A 21,385-nucleotide genomic window follows, 5' to 3' on the forward strand; every position below is an offset into this window, starting at 1 on the left:
ATTCTTTAGAACATATTGAAGATTCTAGACATGGAAAATGATGTGTACTTAATATTTTTTTTATAGGAGTGGGAAGACAAGCCATTGACTGGGAGAAAATATTTGCAGAGCCTATTTTTAATAAGGAACTTGCATCAAGAATATATAAAAAACACTTGCAACTCAACCATAAAACGGCAAACAGCCCAATTAAAACATGACCAAGGCCCTAAAGGGACAGTTCAGCTAGAAAGCTACCCGCAGGTTGGGCACGCACTCGCAGCCACACTGTGGATGGTGATTCCGGCATCCAAAACGGAGGAATACAAGGTACCAGGTCCTTCTTGCACCTGGACAGGGAAGACGAGCTGACCTATGAAACAACAGGGCAGAATCGAGACCTGGGCACATGTTGGAAGGGGGAGTCCACTGGTGAAATGATAAAGATTCAACAAAAATATAATACTGAGATGCGATGCTGTAAAACACCCTCCGGAATGGACGTGGGTTTCAGGAAACTGCTTCCCCGCCTGGAAGCTGGACCCCCACAGAACGCTCATTCAGGTAACAGGTGTTAGGAAAAAGAGCGCTTTCTTCCTGGAATGGGCTCTCAAATGGGCAGCCCGAGCCCTTTCTTGCTGAGGAACACGGGCCTCAGGTAGCCTGGCTGGTGCTGGGTAGCTGGCTGTGATTGTGGGCGCTCTTGCAACCACACCTGTGCCCAGAGGTTCCTGACAGCACCTCTTCAGGGAGGGCTGCCTTTTGCTCCTTGGCTGTGCCAGCTGGCGGGCTGGGGCTCCAGGGCCTGGGCACTTCCAGGGTCCCTCACCAGGCCACCTATAAGTGCTGTGCCAGATTCCTTTCTCACCCAAGGGAAGCTCAAGTGAGTGGTCCTGACACATCTCCTAGAATCCCTAACCTCAGCCCCCAAACAACGTCTGCAGTTCCTGGACTGAAGGCATGGACCTCTGCCCTCGGCATCTGGTGACTTTCAGAACCTGCTGCCTGTGTGTCCCTGAAGGTCCCACAAGGCAGGGGGTGGGGGAGAGCGAAATGCAGTTAGGAGGTATGTGGTAAAGGGGAACATGGGCCCCTTCCCATGAGACCTTGGAAGCCTGGCCAGCCCCTCAGTCAAGAAAACAGCTAGCAGTTTTGAGTTCACACAGCTAATGCTGAGAAACATACCCCTTCCCCTGCAGGCCCTGGTTTCCTCTGTTTTCTGTTCTTTATAAAACCTTGTGTTGGGCCGAAACCGGTTTGGCTCAGTGGATAGAGCGTCGGCCTGCGGACTGAAGGGTCCCAGGTTCGATTCCGGTCAAGGGCATGAACCTGGGTTGCGGGCACATCCCCAGTAGGAGATGTGCAGGAGGCAGCTGATCGATGTTTCTCTCTCGTCGATGTTTCTAACTCTCTATCTCTCTCCCTTCCTCTCTGTAAAAAATCAATAAAATATATTTTAAAAAAAACAAAAACAAAAAACCTTGTTTGGGAAAGTCTGGGTGGCTGGAAACAATAGGTAGTAGCTCATCTGCGGGCCGGATGGGACTTGGCAGTTCAACTCCACCGGTGGCAGGTGGTGTGGCGTTCACTGGGCCACATGTAAGACCCAATAAGCCCATCGCTTCCACAGCCTGACCTCTGGGTAATTTCTTTGAGAATCCAAGAACCATACCTTGACGTGTTCTGAGACCTCAGCACTTTGCATAACAGGCGGCAAAGTGAGCATGGGTTCCACTCAAGTCAGGGGAGAGAAAATAATGGCAGCTGGAGAGCGACCCTGAGTGGCAGCCCTGAGCCAGCCACTCACCTGAATTTCGGGAAACAAGCAGGCTCTTCTCGGACCAGAAGATCAGAATGCCTTTCTGGCCAGGGACGATGAGGACGTCAAGGGTGCCATTGTAGTCAAAGGGCAGCCCAAAACTGCTGTTCAGAGGGTGGTCTGAGTACTCAAACTTGGCCTGAGGAAGACATCCCAGGTCAGTGATTGCAGAATGGCAGCAGGGGTAGGTCCTCCTGCTTCATTACTCAAACTTCCTTCAAGCTGGCTTAGCTGTCCCAGCAGCTCTCAGCAGGGGATGGTTCTGCCCCCGGAGGGCACCTGGCACGCCGGGGGATGTCTGTGGTTGTCACACTGGGGGTGCTCCTGACATAGTGAATGGGGGCTCAACACCCCGCAATGCACAGGACAGATTCTCACAACAAAGAACTGTTCATCGGAAGTGTCCACAGTGCAAGACTGAAGTGCCTGCACTCCCTCAGTCCCTGCTCACCCTTGCTCCTGAATTATTCAAATTCCGTTCCTCCTCCAACCCCCCTGTGTGCACACCCCAGATTCTTTTCCTAACAGCTTCCTTCATCAAGCCACTCGCACCCTGCGACCCTCTAAGGGCCGGCTCCGGCGGCGTCTGGTCTGAATTGTTTGGCATGGGAGACCACGCCCAAGTCCCCCAGTGAGCACGCAGTGGCGCGGGCGTGGCAGCGCTGCACGCTCCTCGGGGGACAGAGTGGAGCCGCGCTTTTAAGCTCAGCGACCTTATCTCTGATACCACAGCCGCCTGGCCTGAAGCGAAGCTGTCTTGCCTGGGAAGAGAGTGGTCACGGTGTCTCGTGGTAACAAAGCTTAGGACGAGGAGAACCTACATGAGAAAGGACGTCCTTTGGTGTCTCCCAACAGGATAAAGCGGCATTTGTCATGCAAATACCACCCTGTGCAGAAGTGAGGGAAGACTGCTGCAGAAGTGAATACAGGCAACATCTTTGATCCCAGGGCACAGGTCTTTGAGAAGAAATCTCCAAGCCTCTCATAGAGGCATTAGAAGGCTACCCAGGCAACAAAAGTACCTCAGGATCATGGCTGATAAAAACCAGGAAATCGGTGGCATCCATTTCCCTTTTCCCTTCACACCCTATTCCATCCAGAAAGACTTCATGACAGTGCTGTACCAGGTGTTGGAAGGTGGCATGATTGGGATATTTGAGAGTCCAACTGGCACTGGAGAGTGGAAGAGAGAGGGAAAGCCAGAGAGAAACATGGATATGAAAGAAACACATTGATTGGTTGGGCTCACACACCTTCGAGATGTTTGAAGAAGATGGGCTCACACACCTTTGAGAGGGTTGAGAAGAGCCTGACCAGGGACCGGGCCTGGGAAGAGATTGCAACCAAGAGATATTTAGAGCTATGGAAGTTTCCTCAGAGAACTCTAAAGGGGAGTTGAGCCAGTATATCTCAAAAGAAGACATCGAGAAATTTATGATGGCACTCAAAGTTGGAGGTCAGGAGACAAAGCGAGAACTGGAGAAGGCATTCATTGCGGTCTTAATGGCTCTGGGGTCACATTTTCCAGAAGTGATCATTGTCAAGCTATGGGACAGACCGAATATACACTGTCTGCCCCCAAGGAGCCTCATGGTTGCAGTGGGGAAGATCATCCTTTCCCAAGTATTCTACGGATTAGTCGTCAGTGCCCAGAAACACCTGGATTCCTGGGATGATAAGGTGATGGGCTTTAGTCAAAGGAAAAATGTCCATGACGGCATACATCACCTTCCGCATCTTCCTCAACCGTTGGTCTTTGAAGAGCAAGGACAAGGCACAGGTGACAGAGCAGGTTCTGCAGATAATGGGCCACCTTTTCTTCCTTATGCCACCATCCAAACTCAAGAACCAAGTGAACCGGTTAACACGATGGTTAATGATTTTGATGTCCACGGAAGTGACACCTTTCTACATTTCCCAGTGTATATCTGCCAACTGGTGGATGCTCTGGCACTCAGCGGCTGTGGAGGTATAAACTTGGAATCCCAGCTGGCAAACATCACAGGCATGCTGTTCCAGCAGCTTTGTGAACGAGTGGACCCAGCAGACCCTCACTCTGTGGAGAACTGCAGCCTCGCCCTGAGGGCTTTCTTCATCCTGGCCAAGTTATACCAGGATCAGATGGTATCCCTATTACTAACCACCATGGAATCCAGTGATCCAGCCAAGATGGAATCAGCCCTTCAAGTGTTCACAGATGTGTTCCAGGAATTGCCTCAGACCGAGAAGCTGCAGCACATGGTACTGAATTCAACCATTATGGTGATTCAGGAGGACCTCAAACCAGTGCCAAAGGTCCTCGTGCACTTCATTGAGATGCTGGGTCAGCATAACTACTTGGCCTTACCCCAGGGGAACACCATAATCAGCTATATCATCAAGCTTGTGGAGTCTGACTCATCAAATGAAGAGGACATCCGAATAATGTGTTCCAGAATCCTACAGATGGTATCTTTGCCCAAACTGGTCATGTTGGTGTGTGAGCCCAACAACACCTTGGCCTTTGTGCCTCTGTGTAAGGCAGCCATACAAATGGCTCTGAAGGCCCGTTCCCTGGGCCAGGTTCCTTACCTCAGCAGTTTTCACCAGGATCCTACCGAATACATTTCCCCTCAGAGACTCCTGACCCATCTTGTGATGTGTTCCCGGAAGCCCTACAGGGAAAAGGAGTTTGGTACAAGCTCTCTGAGGCTACTATTTGCCCTGCATCCTATCACTTCTCTGCATCCTGTTATAAACCACAGTGTTGGCCAGCTGTGGAGGAAGGTGATCCCACAGATGTTGGAGATACTAGATGATCATACTGAGACGAGCCTGAATCAGGAGGAGTGGGAGGACAGGCTGTTCCAGTTTTTGAGTAAGTCATTAGTGGCTATTGATGATGACCGCTGGTAGGAGCAACTCATCAGAGTCATCTTGGAGAGGATGCGTTATTTCAGTGATGATGGTGATGAGAAGGCTTTTCTCTATAAATTCTTTGGCTTCGCCCTGTGGACCTCAAGAAGTGAGAAACTGGTGAAGATGATGCTCTCCGCCATCCTTCAAACTTCCCATGAAAACCTGCAGGAGAGGGAGGGCATTGCTGTGGCATTCAGCATCGTGTCCAAGAAACATCTGAAGACAGTCCTGGAGCAACTGCAAGTGTATAGCACTATACTCAATGACAAGGAGTCATCGTCCATCCTCACACTGGCAAAGGAACATCAGCAAAGGGAATGGGTGCTTGTCTGTAACACCATCTACTTAAGCTATAGCAAGATTATTTTAGAGAGCAAGGGAGATATTTTCATGCATTTCGATGCCATGCTGGTCTTGATCCTGCAACACTACCACAACTGCATTTTGGAAAAGGATAAGGACCTGAAGCTGGATTACCTGAAAGCCCTCATCATACTGACAAAAACCCAGGGCAGTCAGCAGCACGTAGCCTTTCAATTCAAGTTCCCCCACAAGCTAGCAATTGTTACCTTCATGGCGGACCTAATTGAGGAGGAGCCATTGAACTCCATTTCCAGCCCTATTAGACAGAAGGCAATGAACATCATCAATAACTTCAGGATGCTCAGGCTCCTCTTAGAGGCAGAAGAAAGAGCAGAGCTCCTGGGAACATGCTTCAAGAGTGTGTTCTGCCTGCCAGCCATAGAAGTGTTACAAAAGGAGGCATCTAGTCCCAAGAAGAGCCAGGCCAATGTGGATCTGTTTGAGGGGACCATGCAATCCCTCCTCAGACTAATGGAGACACTTATTGTTGAGATGCCCACCCAGATCCAGAACTGCTTGCAGCTCATGGATCCTTGGCTTAATTCCCAGAAGGATAATGAGCGGGAACGGGCCATGTGGTGTGCTGCACGTATTTTGGAGTTTACAGCAAAAATGGAGGACTTCAATGCCTTTGCAGAGTACTTCACCCAGAGCCAGCTCACCAACGTGGTGCTGACAGCCATGGAGGAGCTGACGGGCAGCAGGGCTAAGGTGTCTCTGGCTGCAGCCCAGTTGATGAGCGCTGTCATGAAAAAGCGGGGCACAGTTTTGATAAAGGTTGAGGAAATTGTGGCGGGCATCCTGGAACGGCTCAAATTGCAGCTGGAGCCCAACACAAAGGAGGAGATGCTTCGGGCCCTGTGCTTGCTGGCGGGCAACAGCACCCACAGTGTTGTGCCCCTGATGCTCAGCAGGCCCCTCCCTGGGGATAGAACCATTCTGGCCCTGTGGAAGGTGTTCGGCACCGAGCGAAAGACCACAATCAATGTCCTGCAGCTGCTGATAGGAATCCTGGAAAACCACTCCACAGAAGGCACGACGGAGATAGCTCTGCAGCCCATGGAGGCAGCGTGTGCCTTGTGTGAGATGCTATCCGGGTCTCTGTGCCCGGAGGCCATCCTGGAACTCTACCCCCGGCTATTGCTGGCTGTGCTATGTCACCTCTTCTGGGTGATTGAGCAAAATACCCCCTAGAAGATGGTGGTCTACAGGAAGGATGGGGGCTCAGGCAAGACCTTTGACTCCACTAGTTGTGCCCTGGAGGTGGTGAAGCTTGTGTTGTTTGCAGCCGCATATGATGGAGTGGTGGTCTATGCAGATGAGCACAAGTGCTGGGATCATCTGTCCTCCTCTAAATTTTACTACAGAGGGATAATGGACCTGACAAGTGGCATTGTGAAGAACTGTGAAGTAGTCATGCTGCACTGAATTCTGAACCTTGCCAAGACCTTCCTTGACAGCGGAGATAATCATCAGAAGATCTTGGCCAGGACCATCTATGCACAGCTTCTCTGGCCTCGATCAGTGGCTCAGACTCTGGGACAAGACTTTGTGGACAATCTAATCAAGTGGACCAAGGAGCCCAACCTCATCATGAAAGAAATTGGACTCCGTGGAATCAGTAACCTGGCACTGCATCCAAGTCAATCAGAGTCTGTGAAGAGACTGTTTCCATCCTTGCGAGACTTCCTGAAGAGTGAGGCACGAGTGACAGTTCAGGCAGTGAAGGCCTACGGAACATCGTCGTACATGGGCATGGAGAAGAGGTCAAGGCGATGTTCTGCAGCATCTCCAAGGACCTGCGTCCACCCGTCAATGATAAGAGGGACCAGGTGAGGATCACAGCCATCTCTGCCCTTGGGCACATGCTACATAGAGTCAACAAATTCAAGCCTGGATATGCCATCAAGAAACGTCTGTACAGTTTTTTAGTCCCGCTGCTGCTTAGCTTAGAGGACAACACAGAGGTGGTCAAGGCCTGTGGAGCAGCCCTGGCTGAGTGAACTGATGTGACTGGCTGGTCATCCTTCACACAGATGTTTCAACATACCACCCTCAGTGATCACATGCAGGTGTTGGAAGAAACATGCAATCACTTGGTGAATACATGCAAAAGACAATTAGTGGGGGAGTTACTGTTTCAGAGCTTCAGTTTCCTGAAGAGCTCCGAGTCCTTCCTACGGACAGCTGCAGTCCATTTCATAGCATTAACAGCTGAGAAGATAAACCTGCATTCCATACATGAGGATGATGTGCAGCTGTTACGAAATGCTCTTGAAAGTATGAAGAATGATCCTGTAGAATCTATCCAGATTCTGGTGACTACTCTTCTTCAAAATATTGAGGAATATGTTAATCCTGAGGACAGCTCTACTTCCATTATAAGTACTCGCTTCTTCCGGTTACATGGCAGGAAAGCCCGAAAAAGAAAGAGGCACCTATTTAAGACTGTCAGACGGGAAGGAGATAATGATGCTGATCGGCCCAGGAATTGGCTCCTAGGCCCTCTAAATTTACTGTGTAGCTGGTGCAAGGGAGGGTAAAAAATACTCCCCTTATAATAGACAACTTAGAAAAGTCACCACAGTCACAAGCACCAGAGTCTGAAAGTCCCCCTGAGGAATCTGAATTGATCCCAGAACAAGCTGCTCCTGAGCCACTGTGAACATTTAGAGCCAGTGGCTAACGCCTTTTCCAGTTGTTTACTCAGATGTCAGTGCTGGACGCTGCCGCAGTCTCTCCCACCTTTTCTCCAACTGGGTGGGCGACTTTGGTTTAACCCCAAATAGGTAGTTTTGATCTTAGAAGATATAGTATATTCCTTGTTCTTTATCTCCCCTAGGGTATTGTTAGCTATCAGCATATACATTTGTAAATAAACGTTATTTTTTCATACTAAAAAAATAAATAAATAAAAATAAATTGTTTGGCAGGGTCGTCAAAGTTCTCTCTTATTTGCTCTTTATGAGACTCCTGACAGCACTGTGCAAGGAGGCACTTTTTAAAAAACACTGTCACTGGTTCATAAGTGAGTCCCACCAACGCAGCTGTGGCCCCTCCCAGATGCTGGTGGAGAGGAGGGGGAGCCTCCTGGGAAGAGAACTAAGTGCTCAGGGTGAGGACCCAGGTGCACAGGCTGCTGAACTTGACTGCCCCACCCCCCACCCCCTGCCGCTTGTGGACACCCGACAGGCCCGTCTGCAGGAGGTGCCTAAGGGACCGTGAGTGCGAGTTCTCATCCCCCAGCTCATCCCTGTGTTGTGAATTGGCTGGCCTCGGTCCCCAGGTATTAGAATTGCTCAGCTGAGCTGCCCATGTAGGCAACAAGGCAAACCTTGAAGAGTTTGAATTGCAGTGGGGTCAACCAGAGAACAGGCCAGAGGAAGCAATCAGCCCTCGGTCTGAGAACAGGCCAGAGGAAGCAATTGCCCATGAAGGGCAGCCGGGGGAGGGTCTGCTGGATCAGCCCAGGTGAGGGGCACCTCTCACTGCCTCCGATGGGAGCCCACAAATGGCCCCTGAAGACGTATATACATGCCCAGGTCGGGGGAGGGGAGAGGGCCTGGGCTAGCAGCCAATAGAGAGGTACTGAGTGCAGAGTCAGAGTGGAGAAAAGTGTCAGCGAGGTTTTCTCCTCTTTCCTCCACAGGGAGGCTCCTGAAGCTAAAGTCCTAGGAATGAAGGCTGCCCACAGGGGCCTGGGACAATTGCAAGTCCTTCAGAGCCTGCAGAGCATCATCCTGCCCTAAGTCTGGACTGGGGAGGGCAGCATCCCCAGGGGCCTGCCAGGTAAAGCTTCCTGATGGCCTGTGGTCAGACCTGAGAATCACCCATAGGCGGTAACCAGGAGCTGGACTCCGCAGCCACTAAATTCTTGGCATTTTCTGGGTAGTGGGAGTGTCTCTGTAAATCCGGGCAGCTCCTTATGCTAATGAGGGGACTCTGGATGGGGCTGGACCAATCTCATGTTAGAGCAGTGGTTCTCAACCTTCCTAATGCCGCGACCCTTTAATACAGTTCCTCATGTTGTGGTGACCTCCAATTTCATTGTTACAAATTGAACATAATTAAAGCATAGTGATTAATCACAAAAACAATATGTAATTATATATGTGTTTTCCGATGGTCTTAGGCGACCCCTGTGAAAGGGTCGTTCGACCCCAAAGGGGTCGCGACCCAGAGGTTGAGAACCACGGTGTTAGAGGGTGGGGCTTTCAGCCTTTGGACATCAGCCCAAGCTCCTGAGGCTTCCTGAGAGGAGGTCTCCCTCAAACTTCAGAGCTGCACACCCGGTTCACAATTTTTGCAATACCAGGTCCTGACTGTACTTAATCCCTTTCCGATTTGATATTTTATCTTCTGATGCAGTTTAAATGGGGGAGGGAGGGCAGGGGGAAGGCAGAAGGGTGTGTGGATGAATGGTTATCTGGATGAAAGGTAGGTAGATGGATGGGTGGGTAGATGGACTGGTAAGTAGGTAAATGGATAGATGGATGGATGGATATGTGAATGGATGAACTGTTAGGTAGATGGATAGGTGAATGAAAAGCTAGATGGATTTCAGCCCTAGCCAGTTTTGCTCAGTTGGTAGAGCATTGGTGGACTGCAGGGTCCTGGTTCGATTCTGGTCCAGGGCATGTACCTCGGTTCAGGCTCCTCCAGGCTGTGTGCAGGAGACAACCAATCAATGTGTTTCTCTCAGCGATATTTCTGTTTTTACCTCTCTCTCCCACTCTCTCTAAAAGTCAACTGAAAAATATCCTCAGGTGAGGATTTAAAAAAAAAGCTAGACAGATTTCAGATATGAAAATCCAAGTGTGTGACATTTAATAAAACTCTGGCTTGGGGCAAAGATCACTTCAAGTCATTCTTCCCAGGCCAAATGACTCACCTGCCCTTGCTCAATGAAAAGCAGCCCAATCTGTGACACGGAGTGAAGGGAGAAGATCCCACCCAAAGACCCCAATTGTTCTTCCTGTGAAACAAAAAAAAACCATTGTGTATGAATAAATTGTAAGCATGTGTTTAATTCTAAATGTAACTTTAGGGCATCCAATGAGCTAAAATGAAGAACAATTTTTAAAAATGATGATCTATTTATTCTCTATGAAATGTAGCTTGTAAGCAGAACCTCGAGTGGAGACAGCTTGTGCTGGGCAGACTTTTGCCCTTGCTTAGTGTCTTTATTTGGAGATTCTGGTTGAAGGAGATGTGGATGGGTGTCAAACTGACTGCGAGATGCATGCCTAAATCCTTCCTTTCTGCCTTGGTTCCTCACTCCTGCTGTTCGGCTGGTCAGCAGAGTGCCCAGCAGCCACACTGGAGCACAAAGCCAAGCTGACATTTTTCAGGTCAGAGAGAGACAACTATCTTAATTACGCCTCTGTTTTTTGGGAGGTTCTATAAAATATACAGTGCTTTGGACTGAATTGTGCGCCCTCCCCTCCCAAATCCATTGGTCAAAACCCTAACCCTTTGTCTTAGTCCAGTCAGGCTGCTGTGACAAAATGCCACAGCATTTTGACTGGGTGGCTTATGCACAATAGGAATTTACATCTCACAGCTCCGGAGGCTGGAAGTCTAAGACCAAGGTGCCAGGGTGGCCAAGCGAGGGCCTCGTCTGGGTCAGACTTCTTGCTCTGTCCTCACCAGGCGAAGGGGGCCAGCAGGCTCTCTGGGGCCTCTGGTGTGAGAGCACTTATCCGATACCATTCTCATCTATAAAACCTGGGTCATAAGAGTACTGATCTTCGGGTGGGCATGGGGTTAAATATCATAATTAATGTGCAGCCTCTACTTCGGCACTAGCTTTCATAAGCACTCCATAAACGTGCTATCATTTAAAACCTTCTGTCTCCTTTCCTAACTTCTTAATCTCCCTAGCCAGGTTCCATGACCTGGAATTTTCCCTACCCTCCCAAGAGACAGAAGCCCTGGTTCACCCACTGCGTGCTAATTACTCCAATCACACAAGAGACATTTCTCTTTTTTGGTTCACTTTCTTATGCAAATGCACATACCTGTGTAACAGAGGCATACTCGTAAAATCTGTATGCCCAGTTCTCGGAGTAATATATATTGGTCTTAGATAACTGGTCTCCAAGCAAATAGGCAAAGACGACATTACTTATATCCTGGAAGAACATACACAGAACAGTCTCTTTAAAAGGAGATTTGAGGGGTGGGGATGGGGAGATGCTGTTGAAGGTCACAACCTTGCAGCCAGTAGCTACATGCTCCTGCAGATCTAATGCCCAGCAATGCTATACTGTAAGCTTCAAAGGTACTAAGAAACCGGATCTTAAAGGTTCCCACCACAAAAAAAAAAAAGAAATGGCAATGCTGTGCCATGATGCAGGTAACCTTCAGTGGTCGTCATATTGCAATATGTAAATGTATCAGATCATCACATTGTACACTTACACTTACAATGTTATGTCAATTATATCTCAGTAACAAAGGGAGATTGATGCCAAGGGTAAAACTCCAGGGCAATTACCCCAGAAAAATTAAAACATATGCACATACAAAAATCTGTACATAAGTGGGTATAGCAGTTTTTACAATAGTCCAAGAGTGGAGGCAACCAAATTCTGGTACATTCAGACCATGGTATATTACTTGACAACGAATAGGGAAAGACTAAAGATATAGACAACAAATTGGATGAGTCTCTAGAGAATTTAGCTGACAAAGCTGGTCCTCAAAGGTCCCATATTGTACGGATCCGTTTATATAACATCCGTGAGGTGGTAAAATTATAGAGGTGGGGAACAGGTTAGTGGTTGTCAGGGGTTGGGGTGGGATGGGGGCAGGGAGCTGTGGAGCTCTGGGATGACAGAATAGACGGTATTTCAATGGCAGGAATGGTCCTGTGATGTGGCAATGTGATAAAATGCTAGAGTTACACATACATTGTATCTATGTCAATACTAGTTTTAGTATGATACTGCAGTTATGTAAGATGTAACCATTGGAGGAGGATATAGAAAGGGTACATGGGACTCTGTATGATCTTTTCAACTTACTGGAGAGTCTATAATTATTTTAAATAACAAGTTCAAAAAAAAGGAAGGTAGATGGATATATTTGTAGTGAACTAGCCAGTTGATCTGAAAGTAGCTCCAGAGCCCCTCCCACCTCTCAGGTTGTCGTGTGAGCCCTGGGGAAATGACATTGCCCAAGTCCAAAGGCCCAACCCCCATGGGTTCGCCTGTTCTTATTTCCATCTGTGCTTAGAGCAGAGTGAAAAAACGATACCCTGTACTCACCAAGCAAAAGGGATGCTTACTATAGCAACAGTTGTCACCAGAAATATGTGAAACAGGGTAATTTATGCCTGAAAGGAAAAGATCATTTGGAAACTATATGAGTTACCTGCAGGTCAGAGAAAAGGTTTAGACACTGTTAAAGATTTTGCTTACTTTGGTCCAGTCGCCAATTTAAATGGAGACTGACCTTGTATGCACATATACATAACCCATGGACACAGACAATAGGGTGCTGAAGGCCTGGGGGGGCGGATACAGGGGCAGGCTGGATGGGATCAATGGGAGAAAAATGGGGATATATGTAATACTTTCAACAATAAAGAACTATTAAAACAAACAAACAAAAACGAATGGAGACTGCAGCCAAAAAATCAGGACAAGGCTAAGTAACCTGCTATTGACATGTGGGGCCAGATGGCTCCTGATTGTGGGGTCGTCCTGTGCCTGTGGGACGTTTTGCAGCACCCCTGCCTTTAATGACGCAATGCCAGCAGTACCTTCCTCCGGTCTGGACAACCAAAAATACCTCCTCCCCACACTGCCAAAATGTTGTCTGGGGGGCAGAACTGTCCCGTTGAGAAGCACACACTCTTTTAGGACTGTATGCCAAAACTGCAGGAAGAACTGCCTTCTCTTACCGAGGTGTTCTTTGATTCCATTTTAAGTGCAGAAACTTTGGCTTGAAATGAAACAAAAAACAACCAGTGTTGGTGAGAAGGTGAAGAAAATGGAACTTTTGTACCCTGTTGGGAATGGGAACGGTGCAGGACTGGCAAACAGTATGGAGTTTCCTCAAAGAACCTGAAAATGGAATGACCACATCATGACTACAGAAGAGATAACAAACTTTCACATAGACCAGTGGTCGGCAAACTCATTAGTTAACAGAGCCAAATATCAACAGTACTTCTTCAAAACAGACTCGCCCAGGCTGAAAACCGACTTCTGTGCATGGGCCACGAAGTTTCAATCGCACTGTACGTGCACGCCCGCACGTGGTATTTGTGGAAGAGCCACACTCAAGGGGCCAAGGAGCCGCATGTGGCTCGCGACCCTCAGTTTGCCAACCACTGACATAGACAATGAAGAAAGACATTGCTGAAGATTTTGCTTACTTTGGTTCAGGCACCAATTCAAATGGAGACTGCAGCCAAGAACTCAGGAGAAGGCTGAGACTCAGAAGGGCAGCAATAGAATCAGGAAAGATCACCAAGAGCAAAGCTGTGTCATTAGAGACCAAGGTCTCTAAGGTCATCCACACCCCGGTATTCCCAATTACCATGCGCGGGTGTGAAAGTTGGACTGTGAAGAAGGCTGATAGAAACATTGATTCATTTGAAATGTGGAGCTGGAGGAGAGGTGTGCAGACACTCTGGACTGCCAGGAAGACAGGCATGTGGGTCCCAGAGTAAAGTAAGCCAGACACATCGCTGGAGGCAGAAGTGACCAAACTGAAGCTGTTCTCCTTCGGGCACATCATGAGAAGGCAGGACTCTTTGGAAACCACAATAATGCAGGGGAAAGAAAAGGCAGCCGGAAAAGAGGAAGACAAAATGTAAGATGGAGTTATTCCGTAAAAGAAGCCACAGACATGAGTCCACAAGAGCCGGGCAGTGCTGCTGGAGGAAGGGCGGAATGGACATCACTCTGAGTGTCGCCAGGAATCAGAGCCAATCCAATTCCACTTCTGGGTGTATACAAAAAAAAAATTTTAAAGTTAAAAGCATGGACTCAGGAAGATATTTGTACACGCGTGCGCACGTGCACGTTCCAACAGTGTTGTTCACAATAGCTAAAGCACAGAAGCAACCCAAGTGTCCATTGGCAGATGATTGTATAAATAAACAAAATGTGGTCTATCTATACCATGGAATGTTGTCACCAAGCATCTAGGAGTCATTTTTGTCCAAGGTTTCTCTGCTTATAACTACAAGCTGCAGTGGATGGGGGTTCAGCCCAACTTCCATTTGAATTTTAAAGGACAAGGTAACATTCAGGGACAGACATCCAAATAGCAGTATGGTTTGTCCTTCCGAAATTAATAACCATTTCTTTGAGGTTGGCTGAACTCAAACAAAATACAAAAAGGCCCTGGCCAGGGTTGCTCAGCTAGTTGGAGTGTCATCTCACACACCAAGAGTTTGTGGGTTCAATTCCTGGTCAGGGCACATACCCAGGTTGCGGGTTTGATCCCCAATTAATGTTTTTTTTTCCTCCTCTCTCCCTCCTTTCCCGCCCCCCCCCCCCAAATCAGTAAGTAAAAAAAAAAAAAACATAAAAAGAATATATACCTATTGATGCAGTCCAGGAATTGGCTCTATAATTATAAATATAGACTTTTTTATTCACTACTAACAGCAATAGTGAACCAGCAAAATGTGCTGATGTTACTTCTGGTATGCCAACCTATAAATAATGACATATATAACATCAAAACACACCTCTTTTTGGATATCAATTTGGGAAGCAATACTTCTAGACACACATACAAGAAACATTTGTGCCAACAGGAGCTTTTCGGTTCCTAGATATTGGGGACTATGTATCCTGGGGTAAGCTGGAACCAAAACTGGGAGGTGGTGGCCTCAGACAGCTAAATTCACTCCCTCATCAAAACCCTCTCTGAGTCCTGGCTGGCATAGCTCAGGGGTTAGAGTGTCAGCCTGCACATCAAGGGGTCATGAGTTCGATTCCCAGTCAAGTGAACATACCTGGGTTGCAGGTTTGGTTCCCGGCCATGGTTGGGGAGTGTGCGGGAGGCAACCAATCAATGTGTCTCACACAGATGTTTCTCTCTCTCCCTCCCTCCCTCCCTCTCTTCCTTCTACTCTCTCTAAAAAAATTAAAAAAAATCAATGGAAAAAAATATCCTTGGCTGAGGATTAACAACAAAACAAAAAACCCAAAATACAAAAAACAAACCTTTTCTGAGGAGGCCCTGGCCAGGTACTCACTTGGTTAGAGCAATTATCCCAATATGCCAAGGTTGCACATTAGATCCCAGGTCAGGGCACATATAGGAACCAACCAATGAATGCATATAAGTGGAACAACAAATCCATGTTTCTCTCTCCGGAAAAATAAACAAAATAACAACAACATACCCTTCTCCAAGGATAAAGCCTAAAGATAAATGATAAATGAGGAGCATAACTATTGCTTCCAAGAAACACTGGTATCTTAATAGACGGTAAAACTTCTTTAGCATAGGTGCTAACAGTAGAATTTCTCAAGATAGTTACTAAGAGTGTAAAGGTTTTTCTGTTTTGGTTTAGGACAATTTAGGGAGGCCCTGGAATTAGTGCATGTAATCTATCTATTCCCAACACACAACCAACTGTAGGAAGCATTGGCAACAATTCTGCTTCCTTTTTCAGGAAAAAAAGGGTATCATTTTGGTAGTAAGGACAGAATAGAATTAACACTCTTTTTTGACTTAGAAACTACTCTCAATACCTTAAAGAGATACATTTTTGTAAAATAAACTTCATATGAACAAAAACAAACTAATGTGCTATTTCCAAATTATACCTTTACCCTGAATATTACGTATTTCAAGCATCCTTCAGATTGTTCCATATAATAACTACCTGCATTGATGTAGGGATGGAAAGTGGAGGAAGACTACTCTCAAAGTTATTTCTCGTGAAAAAAAGTTGTTGTCTGAAATAAACAATAAAACAGTTACATTAGGAGAATTTTACACAAGGGGTGGGGGGAAAGACAATGGCAGTCACTCTAAAAATGTTACACACACCAAAATTTATTTAAAAATAAGGAACAATTTAGGTTCTGCCTATCTACCTACCTATCTATCCATCCATCCATCTATTTTTGCATGAGTAAATTTGTACAGCCTGGGTATTCAACTTTTTCAAATAACATTATATTAAAAGTGTGACCAGCCCTACTGGTTTGGCTTTCCCAGGTTTGATTCTGGTCAAGGGCACATACCTACGTTGCAGGCTTGATCCCTGGCCATGGTCAGGGTGTTGTGGGAGGCAAACAATTGATGTGTCCCTCTTACACCGATGTTTCTCTCTCTCTGTCTCTCCCCCTCCCTTCCACTCTCTCTAAAAATCATTGGAAAAATATCCTCGTGTGAGAATTAAAAAAATAAATGTGACCACATTGTTACCATAGACAGTCAGTCAAAGTACAGGCAGCCAGTGGCCGGGTGACTGTGGGTTGACTGGCCACTTTAGAGGGCCACGCTGTATGGGGGCTGTGTAGAGGATGCAGGCATATTGGCATCCAGGGGCATCCTGTGGACTCCAACGGGATCCCCCTGATGTGAAAATGCTGTGTCTAGTGTAGGGAGATGGGCTTAATGGTGGGTCCTGCAGCCCCTTCCCACCCCCTGCCCCCACCTCCTGCCCCCACACACACCTCCACTCTCCACTGACTCTGATACTACAGACAGAGAGTGCCAGGGAGTCTTCCCCATTGGTCAAGATGGAGCACCAATGTGGCAAAATCTATAAAGATAAATGGATAGGGCCTGAACATGCCAAAAGCTAGACAGATAGGGCCCGAATGCACCAAAAGCTAAAAAGATGGCCCTAGCTTGTTTACTCAGTGGTTGAGGCGTCAGCCTGTGGACTAACGATTCACGGTTCAATTCCAGTCAAGGGCACATACCTTAGTTGCAGGCTCAATCTAGGACCCCAGTTGGGGCGCATGGGGGAGGAAACCGGTCAAATGTGCCTCTCTCACATTGATGCTTCTCTCTTTATGTCTCTCCCCCTCTTTTCCAGTCTCTCTAAAAAAAAAAAAAAAAAAAAAAAATCAATGGAAGAAATATCCTCGGGTGAGGATTCAACAAAAAAAACTAAAAAGATGAATGGATATGACCCGAGTGTGCCAAAAGCTAGGAAGATAATTGGATAGGGCAGGGGAAAGGCCTTCCCCTCCCTATTCCTACAAAAATAGTGGGCTTGAACAGGTAGGGGGGTCGTCTTTAAGATGGGAGTCAATCATTCTCCCAGGTCATAGCACCTGAATAAACCTCTTTCTTTTTGCAACAGCACCTGTCTCATGAGGCTGCCCTTCATTGTGGCAGGCAGCCAAACTTGTGTTTCAGTTATAGTTTTGGTGACCCAGATGGGACAGCACGGACCTCAGTAAGTCCTGGAGGGCCTGGGCTAAGGTCCCAGCTGCCTGTGGTAGGCTGACCCTGGGAGCAGGACTGTGGAGGATTGCGCCCGCAAACCAGGCATGTGCCCTGACTGGGAATTGAACCTCAACCTCCTGGTTCATAAGTCAATGTTTAACCACCGAGCCACGCCAGCCAGGCTAAACATGACTTTTATTGGGCACAGTGCCCTGGAATTAAGTACTTTCTGGTCTCTTCATCTCTCTTCCACCCCAATTGTGGACTCCCTGCAGGCTAGTAACTAGCAACACAGGACAGACCCATCTTCCTTAACCTTTGTTGAATGAATCCATAAGGGAAAATCTAACATTTAATAAAAATGATAGTAGCAATTCATAAAATGGTTACTTACCCTAGATATAGGGCTATGTTTTTCTTGCAAGGATGTTTAATCAGGCGTGTTGCAGATGAAAAATACAGGACATTCTGGGCAGATGGTTGCAAAATCTTAATAATAATAATAGACACTTGATGAAAACAATGTCCTAATGTGCAATATTGAAAATGTAAAGGTGAAATCTAAAGCAGGTGCACTGTATCAATATCATTTTCCTGTTTTGATATTATACTCTGGTTATGTCAGATGTCATCACTGAGTATAGGGTATCTGGGGTGCCTATTTCTGCAACCTGCCATCAATCTATCATTTCAAAATAGAGTGAAAAAAGATTCTGAAGCTAATTCATAACACATCTCATTCCACATGTTATTTTTTTATTTCCAGATTATTAGTTATTAGAGAGGTGAGAGGACAAATTGTAAAGCTAACAGATTAGAAACCAGCCACTTTGAGATTTAGAAATGCTGACACCTCTTCCCAAATGACGTAATGTCAATAGGTAATTTATTTTAACAAGTGAAATATTTTTTTCATCATACATATTCTTTTTTAAATTGAATTTATTAGGGTGACATTGGTTAATAAAATATATAGCTTTCAGATGTATAATTCTATAATACATCATCTGTATATTGTATTGTGGTCTCATTATCCCAATTTCTTCATGCATTTTAGGTACACATGGGGGGAAAGGAAGTTTCCTGTTGTACTGTCATATAAACAAATATAAACAAATTTGCGTCCTATGTTATTGCAGATTTTAAAATCTCCTATCACACAGAAGAACACTGGTGATCTGACTTCTAAACCCACTTCTGTCTCCTGGCTTTGTCCAGGTTACTTGATCTCTACTTTTTTAGTGAAATGGGAAAGATAAATCCTTTATTTCAAAGGGCAATGGTAAAGATTAGTGTTGTATATCTAACACAACACTGGCACAACAAAAATACTGGGAAATATTCTGATTTAGTTATTAGATTCAAGTGAAGAATGAATATTAAATATGGAGTCACATACCCCTGGAGATGCATGATCATCATGAGTTACCTTTCCTGTCCTCACCGTGTGAACACTAGAGATAAGTGACAAGAGAGACCTTCTGTCAATGTTTATTGAATATTTAGCATGACTCCCACCAGAATGTCTCTGGGTTAGCTCTGAAGTACCTGTTCTTGATGCTTTTCAGTTATGGAAGCCCCTGTAAAATCTAATTAAACTGGGGGTCCTCTTCTCCCACAGAGAGACACATGGATACCCCAAAATGGAGATATTTCCAAGTGCTCATAAAGGCCCATTTGCAGACCCCAGATTAGGAAGATTAAGAATTCCTACTTCGTTTTCTTTTTCTTCTTTTTGTGTGTGTGCGGTGTTGGTGGCTGGGAGAGTGTTGGTATAGTTTACAGCAGAGGTTCTCAATCTTGGATGTGCTAGAAGCCCCTGGAGGGCTTGATAAACTTTATATGGTGAGGCCTCACCTGTAGATCCAGGGAACTGCAGTGGTAACAAATTCCCGGGTCATGCTGTTCCTGCTGATCCAGGACCACACTTTGAGAACTCGTATGGGGAAATGGGAGAATTAGATGAACTCTTTACAGACTTTGAAACAAATCGCCCTAGTAAATCTTACTGGAAAACCCTACCCCACAGTGACTAGCTATGTGTCTTTAGGCCTGTGTCTATTTCGCTGGGTCTGTGTTCACAATCCTAAAACAAGGTTAATGAATCACTAGTAAAGATGAAATGAGGCCATGCACCAAAGCACACGTTCACTATTTCATCACCAAACAGGGCCCTGCTGAATGCGACAGCTCACTTCTGGCAAGAGCTCCCTGAGGACAGGAACTGGGCTTTATAGCTTCTGTCTAGCTCGTATAGCACCTTGCGTAGCCTTCACTAATGTAACAGTTACTGAAATCTAATAATGTTCTAGATATGGAGTGAATAAAATAAACATTCTACACTCTCATGAAGCTACTATTTCTAGTGACGGCAACAGATAAGAAAAAAAATTGTCTAAAGAAAATGACAAGTTAGTGATTGATAGTAAAAAGCAGATATGAGGAGGGGGCCTTAAATGAGGAAATATTATGTAAGTCGGGATAGAGATCTGATTGACGAGGAAAGAGCCATGGAGAAACCAGGAAGCAAAGCGTACTATCGGAGGAAGTCGATGCACCAAGTCTCTCCCATCCCCAAAGCTGGGTCTAGTTGGGCGTGTCCCTACAGTGTGCCCGGAGCAGTGACTGCGTGGGCAGAGACCAGATGGGTGGTTGTCAAATCCCTAGGAACCCTTGGCAATACCGAGAGGCATTTTTGATGGATGGGTAAAGCCTGGGGAAGTAGGTACACCTGGCATCTAGTGGGTGGCGGCCAGGGATGCTGCTCAACATCCAACAGTGCACGGGACGGCCCCACCCGCCCTCTGTGTCAGCTGCGCTGCTGTTGAGAAACCTGGGGCCAGAGCATGCGAGGAAATGCAGGCTGCTCTAGGAACTCGGGTTTTATTCCGGGTGCCACGGGGAACCAGAGAAGGGGAATGACGAGATCAAATTAGTTTATCAATTCCTCTGGCTGCCTAGGAAGGCACAGCCTGGGGTGGTGGCAGTGGAAGTGGCTTGAAGGGTTGGAACAGTCCAAAGTTTTGAAGTGGCAACGGGAGGACTCGGTGATGGACTGGATAGGTTAGAAAGGGGTGAGAGAAGGGGAGGTATCACGTTTGATTCCTGAAGAGAGAACTGGGAAACCTCAATCCTCCCGGGATTCCGCCCAGGCCTCCGCTCAGAGGAGCCAACCTTCCTTCCCGACCCCTGGCAGCACCCCAAACCCGGAAGGACGGCCGCACCGGCACAACGGCTGAGCTCTGGCCAGCGAGCAGAGCCGCAAGGACGCTACGGAGACAAGCATCAACACCAGCATCTGGTTAGAGGAGCCGCCGCCGCCACCACCGTCGTCAACCGCCGCAGGGTGCTGCTCCACAGTGTGGGCATGCGCAGAAGAGAGCCTTGGCACCGGGTCTGGGGTCGCCGCGGATCCTGAGCATGCGCACCTCGGCTCCTGGGAAGCCTAAATCCACCCACCTCAACAGTCCCCTTCTAGAACCTGGACACGCGCGTACAGGCACACGCGCATGCTCTCACTGGAGTCTGAGCATGCGCGCGTCGTTTCCCCCAACCGGCTCCTAGAGCATGGGCAGGAGCACGGGGCTGCCGGGGCGCGTTGACAACTTCAGCTTGAGCGCAGTGTCTCCCGGGGAAGTTCGAATTCACCAACCAGGAGCCTGAGCATGCGCATATCACTCGCACACCCTAAGCGCCCACGGGTGCACGAGGCTCTCCACACGTTCCCGAAGGTTCACTTTCAGCAACAGCCGGTCACTTTCCTGCGGGTGAGAGCGCGTGCTCACCTCCACGTGACCCGAAGAGGCCTGGGCGGTGCCAGCTGGTTGGCTAGAGGAGGTGGGTGCGTGGAGAGAGCTTGAACCCCGCCCCCTCTTCAGGCCCCGCCCCGCCCCGCCCCGCAGGCCCCAGAGCACGCTCCCGACGTCACGTGCACTTCAGTCC

At 47.3% G+C, this 21,385-nt stretch overlaps 2 protein-coding genes across 2 annotated transcripts in view; one reads left to right on the forward strand and one right to left on the reverse strand.

Annotated features, from left to right (window-relative positions):
* The window catches only part of CATSPERD (cation channel sperm associated auxiliary subunit delta), a gene marked incomplete at both ends in the record, with an annotated part of 46,019 nt that overhangs the window by 24,583 nt on the left and 51 nt on the right, over positions 1-21,385 (reverse strand). The window contains 10 exons of the mRNA XM_081092721.1: positions 257-352; positions 1,787-1,937; positions 9,951-10,034; positions 11,080-11,193; positions 12,331-12,398; positions 14,622-14,736; positions 15,921-15,993; positions 17,838-17,911; positions 20,668-20,713; positions 21,143-21,271. Of these exons, the coding sequence (XP_080948847.1) occupies positions 257-352; positions 1,787-1,937; positions 9,951-10,034; positions 11,080-11,193; positions 12,331-12,398; positions 14,622-14,736; positions 15,921-15,993; positions 17,838-17,911; positions 20,668-20,713; positions 21,143-21,271 (950 nt within the window). The remainder of the gene's footprint in view (positions 1-256; positions 353-1,786; positions 1,938-9,950; positions 10,035-11,079; positions 11,194-12,330; positions 12,399-14,621; positions 14,737-15,920; positions 15,994-17,837; positions 17,912-20,667; positions 20,714-21,142; positions 21,272-21,385) is intronic.
* On the forward strand, positions 3,510-8,720 carry LOC308519222 (maestro heat-like repeat-containing protein family member 1; the record flags this gene model as incomplete). The annotated part of the gene is given in 8 exon segments (XM_081091229.1): positions 3,510-3,722; positions 3,725-4,690; positions 4,694-6,250; positions 6,254-6,484; positions 6,488-6,785; positions 6,788-7,059; positions 7,063-7,377; positions 8,709-8,720. Coding segments are annotated over 8 exon segments (3,864 nt in total).

The sequence above is a fragment of the Myotis nattereri genome, assembly GCF_964212035.1.
Source record: "Myotis nattereri genome assembly, chromosome: 5".
NCBI lineage: Eukaryota > Metazoa > Chordata > Mammalia > Chiroptera > Vespertilionidae > Myotis > Myotis nattereri.